General features: G+C 36.9%; 1 protein-coding gene across 1 annotated transcript; it reads left to right on the forward strand.

Annotated features, from left to right (window-relative positions):
* Positions 1–4,025: 4,025 nt before the first annotated feature.
* LOC110937605 (hydroquinone glucosyltransferase) lies at positions 4,026–5,710 on the forward strand. Its single transcript, XM_022180048.2, has one exon. It carries the CDS (start codon positions 4,165–4,167, stop codon positions 5,575–5,577), a length of 1,413 nt encoding a protein of 470 aa, XP_022035740.1. The 5' UTR covers positions 4,026–4,164; the 3' UTR covers positions 5,578–5,710.
* Positions 5,711–5,942: the final 232 nt, after the last annotated feature.

Here is a 5,942-nt window from a genome sequence, read left to right on the forward strand (position 1 = left end):
GCAGAACCACCCGATCATATCCATCTCCACTAGGCAATAGTGCCTATACACCAATTCAGGAGGAAACCCAATAAATCTGGGAAAACCCCCTATGTGAGAATCGAACCCATGACCTAATGGTCATAAGTCTTATCCCACCACCAAGATACCACTAGGCTATAATGCCATGGGTGATCTTCGTCCTCCCTATCCATGACACCAGCCTTACGTTTGACATAGCGTCATCTGTTTTGCCAAGACAATTAAATTAGTATCGGTGTTAATAAGACCATCTTTGACCAGACTTCTTTAATCACCCGTAGAACTTCTTGTATATTTTTAATAATATATGAAATATTTCAACTTTCAAGGGCCCTACGTTGCCATGCAACGTTTAATTTCGCAGCAGGGAAAGTTAAGTAATGTTCGGGTTTAGTTAATTTTAGACTCGATATATAATAAATTCTTGTTGTATATATATGGTCTCATACCCTTTAAGTACTTGTTACCCATCGGGTTCGCGTGTGTAAGGTCTAAAAATTATCCGTTGGTATGTTAATTTTTTTAAATGTGATCTTAAACTTATCTCAAAAACCGACTTAATATATAAAATATGATTATATTAGGTTTCGATTTAATTGAAAAATGATTTTAAACTTATCTCAAAAACCAACTTAAGGGAAAAGATCAAATAGGAAGTTAATTTTCGCTAGGAAGGATAGGAAGCCATAGGATTATGACATGTGGCAAATTTTAAAATAAAGAGAAAAGGTATTTTAGTCAATCCAACTTCTTCTTCTTCCTTTTTCAAAACCCAGTAAATTCAAAAACCCACCATTTTCAAAACCCACCATCTTCAACTATTTCTTCACTTTGTATCTCAATAATCACTACATTATAGTGCGATTTTCATCACCAATCAATGATTCAGAACCCGATCAACGTGTTCTTCAGCTTTTTTTGAAGAAAACCCAGTTTAATTTCATAAAAATTCTCGTTTTTTTCCGGTGATTTTGGAGATAATCACTCGATTCGTTTGATTGGAGCGTTGATGAGTGTTTCTATCATTCAAATTTCGTCAATTGATGAAGAAATCGGCTTCGATCTATGTAAGAAAATCTTTAATTTCATTTTCACGATCTGGGTTTTTGATTTAGTCATTGCGTTTTACGATCTTTGCGGGGGTCCGGGGGCGGCAGCCCCCGGTAGCAGGGTCCCAGGGGCGGCAGCCCCTGGCGGGGTCCAAGGGGAAGAGCCCCTGACTCATTTCGAAGACAGTAATTCGTAGATAATTCAGACAGTTCACAGTGACAGACAGTTTTATGTGTCCATTGCGTTTTAGAAATGAGTTATATTTAAGTGTTTTCTGACCATTGCGTTTTACATATAAGACATTTCTTTGTGTTTTTGGTGCATTGCGTTTTAGGTAAAACACTTTTTTATGTGTTTTCAGTCCATTGCGTTTTAGAAAACAGACATTTTAAGTGTTTTCTGGCCATTGCGTTTTACAAATAAGACATTTCTTTGTGTTTTTGGTGCATTGCGTTTTAGGTGACAGACAGTTTTATGTGTTTTCTGGCATTGCGTTTTACAAATAAGACATTTCTATGTGTTTTTGGTGCATTGCGTTTTACAAATAAGTCATTTCTTTGTGTTTTTGGTGCATTGCGTTTTAGGTGACAGACAGTTTTATGTGTTTTCTGGCCATTGCGTTTTACAAATAAGACATTTCTATGTGTTTTTAGTGCATTGCGTTTTACAAATAAGTCATTTCTTTGTGTTTTTTGTGCATTGCGTTTTAGAAAAATGTCATTTTTTAGGTTTTTTTTTTCATTGCGTTTTACGTAACTGGTGGTTTTTCTATTCCGTTTTACCCAACTGGGTTTTAAATTTTTTTTAAATATAGCAATAGTATACTCGTTTTAAAGATAAAAAAACGCTCGTTTTTTTGGTGCAATTTTTATAAAAAAATAATGTCGTATGAAAGAGTTATTAACGTTTAAAAAATGGGGGGAAATTGGAGGAGAGAGAAACTATTGGCTTGGATTGACTAGAATGCCCTTGAACAAACTCACGCGCCTCTTTTCTTCCTTTTAATTTCCCTGATTTAATCTTAGCCCTTGATTAACTTAATGGATGGTCAAGATCACTTCCTATCCTTCCTAGCCAAATAAACTTCCTATTGTATCTCCACCCACCAACTTAATATATAAAATAAGATTATATTAAGTTTCGATTTAATACTAATCATATACCCGATGTCGTGTAAGCTACCGGTTCTATTATCCATCCGAATATATATTCGAGTTCGTTTGTGATCCCCTATTGTAACTTATTTTTAGTCACATTTTTTTTGAAATTTTTTTTTTATTCTCTACTGTTTGTGGGACTTGAACTCAAAATCTCCTGCTCTTAAGGTGTTTAAATATTTTGGCTTTGTCAATAAACCACTACCCCCTTCGATTTCTAATCACATTTAATAAAATTTAAGTTCTGGATTATCACCTTTTATGCTTTCCTTTACCACTTTTGTCATATTGATCTCACGGGGGTGTCGCCTCTTGCCAGTTTCAGGGGCAGTGGTTTTGTTTCAGGGCAAGCGACGCGGAAGGCTGAGGCGGGGAAAATATCCAAGCACGAGCAGGCCTGCATAGATAATCAACATGCCTTCCTTCCTTTCGCGTTCGATACCTTTGGTTGTCTGGCCCGTGTGGCGTCCGGTTTCTTGAAGCGGGTTCAAAAGGCAGCACTTGCGCATGCGACAGTGTCTGTAGGCCATAGTTATGTGTTTAGCCGAGTAGGATTTGCAATTTAAAAGGGGGTGGCGGCGCAGCTTGTTGCCCGTCTACCAACCCATGATTTGTAATTTGCTCTAACCTTCTGGTTTGAATGCATTTGATTGTTGTTATTAAAAAAAAAAATTATGAGTTACAGCCTAAGGCTGGACGATATGGGGACCGTCCAGCATCGTCTTCCCTCCGTCGTCGTCCCCCTTTCCATTTCATGCCTTCCGTCGCCGTTCCTCCAGCGTCGCCAACGGCAAAGATGCCCCTCCCCCTCTCTCACACACCTATACATACAATATATACATATATATATATTAGGCCCATCCTCCCATTTCCTTAGCTCCATCCTCTTTGCCCAATCCTCACACCCAATCTATGTGACGGATCATCCTCCAAGGATGGACCATCACCTACCACATAGCCTAATTACTTTCCCACTAAAAGTTGATTATTATTGACATATTTGAGAGTTTGATCCATTTATTACAAAAGGTTTTATTACAGCTATGTATTATTATATGGTAAAAATAATTTTGTAATCATTATATTATATCTTATAATTATAAAGTTATGTTAGTGGTTATGAGTGTCAAATATGTCAATAATAATCAACTTTTAGTGGGAAAGTAATGTTAATGGATCGAAGATGATTGAAACAGAGAACTAAAAAAACACATATTGTTCAATGCATTTAATTAACAGTTATTAATGAACTATTTTAGAACTTTGTTCGGTTCCCATTTTATTAAGTGTAATTATTTTAAAGCAAATTAGCAACACTATAAATTATTGTGGTCATCGTCAACTTATAATGGAGATATAAACATACCTTGATTTTAATAATATATAATAATTTTCAGTATTTTAATATCTTAAGAATCTTTGAAACTGAAAAAAAAAAAAAACCTAATCTTTTGATGAGCACAGGACATTATAATTTATAACTTAGTTGCATCTTTCGGGTTGGATAAGGTTTAGGGACCATTAGGTTCTGAGTTTGATACTCATAAGGGGATTTTTTTCCCCAGATTTATTTGGGTTTCCTCATAAATTGGTGTACATACATTATTGTCTAGTAGAGCTAGATATAATCGAGTGATTCTGTTAGTGACACGATGATACTTCAGATACATGTCAATGATCCAAATTTACCATTAAAAAAATATTCTGATGAATAAAATCTAATATATTAATAATTTATGTTAATGATTGGTATATTTTCATAATATACATTCATTGTTGGTCTCATTTGCATCCCTCTTTCCTTGTACAAAGTACAAAACACCCTCAACCTTTGGCTATATATTTCACCATAGAAGCTCATTGATCTCAAAACTTCCATCTCTCTCTCTCTATATATATATATACATATATATCTGTATCTATTTCTCTCTCTAGAATGGAAAGAACACCCCATATAGCCATTGTACCAAGCCCAGGAATGGGACACTTGATCCCTTTGGTTGAATTTGCCAAGAGGTTAAAGAACAACCACAACATCTCATCAACTTTCATCATCCCAAATGATGGACCTTTATCCATCTCACAAAAAGCTTTTCTTGATTCACTCCCCATGGGCCTCAACCATATCATTCTTCCACCGGTAAATTTTGATGATCTACCACAAGACACCCAAATGGAGACTCGAATCAGCCTCATGGTTACGCGGTCTCTCGATTCGCTTCGTGAAGTTTTCAAGTCATTAGTTGCTGAACACAACATGGTGGCTTTGTTTATTGATCTTTTTGGCACTGACGCATTTGATGTTGCTATTGAATTTGGTGTTTCACCTTATGTGTTCTTTCCATCAACTGCTATGGCTTTATCTTTATTTCTTTATTTGCCTAAACTTGATCAAATGACGTCATGTGAGTATAGGGATTTGCCTGAACCGGTTCAGATCCCTGGCTGCCTACCAGTTCGGGGACAAGACCTGCTTGACCCGGTTCAAGATAGGAAGAATGATGCATACAAATGGGTGCTTCATAATGCAAAGAGGTATATGATGGCTGAGGGTATAGCGGTAAATAGCTTCAAGGAGTTGGAGGGTGGAGCTTTGAAAGCTTTACTAGAGGCTGAACCGGGCAAGCCCAAGATTTATCCGGTTGGGCCGTTGATACAAACCGGTTCGAGTAGTGATGTAGATGGGTCAGGGTGTTTGAAGTGGTTAGATGGTCAGCCATGTGGTTCTGTTTTGTACATATCTTTTGGGAGCGGTGGAACCCTATCTTCTAATCAGCTTAATGAGTTAGCCATGGGTTTGGAGTTGAGTGAGCAAAGGTTCATATGGGTGGTTAGAAGCCCGAGTGATCAAGCGAACGCGACTTACTTTAATTCGCATGGTCATAAGGACCCTCTTGGTTTTTTACCAAAAGGGTTTTTGGAAAGAACCAAAGGTAATGGGTTTGTGGTTTCTTCATGGGCCCCACAAGCCCAGATTCTAAGTCACAGTTCAACTGGTGGGTTTTTGACCCACTGTGGTTGGAACTCGATCCTCGAGACTGTAGTACATGGTGTACCGGTGATTGCTTGGCCGCTTTATGCGGAACAAAAGATGAACGCAGTATCTTTAACTGAGGGTATAAAAGTGGCTTTAAGGCCCACCGTTGGTGAAAATGGCATCATCGGTCGGGTAGAGATCGCGAGGGTTGTGAAGAGTTTATTGGAGGGAGAAGAAGGGAAAGCGATTAGGAGTCGAATTCGAGATCTTAAAGATGCAGCTGCCAATGTCATTAGCAAAGATGGGTGCTCTACAAAAACCTTAGATAAATTGGCTTCTATGTTGAAAAACAAGAATAAGTTAAGCCTTTAGTTTATCAAGAATGTACACAATAATGTTAAATATTTTTGTCTTTTGCAATAATTTATTTTGTGATGACTCAAGTTGAACGGTGCTATTATGTAAGCATTATTAATGTTAAACTAGGTGGACACACTGTTTTTTTTTTTTTTTTTTTTTTTTTTTTTTTTTATAAAGTTAAGTACTAAATAGGAAAAAAAAACAAGTTTAAATGGTTTAAAACCTCAAGGACTAAAGATGTAAAAGTCCAAAAGTAACAAAAGAAGATCATCAGTACCATCTCTCCTTATCTCGTCCGGATTTAACGGCGATTTTCCGGCAACTCCGAAATCGGTTGATCTCTTCGTTTATAATTTTAAAATTTTCCTACGAAAAAT

This window comes from Helianthus annuus, chromosome 4 (assembly GCF_002127325.2).
Source record: "Helianthus annuus cultivar XRQ/B chromosome 4, HanXRQr2.0-SUNRISE, whole genome shotgun sequence".
NCBI lineage: Eukaryota > Viridiplantae > Streptophyta > Magnoliopsida > Asterales > Asteraceae > Helianthus > Helianthus annuus.

Excerpts from the sequence above, each read along its gene's own strand:
- LOC110937605 (XM_022180048.2), top strand. The coding sequence starts at position 4,165 with ATGGAAAGAACACCCCATATAGCCATTGTACCAAGCCCAGGAATGGGA.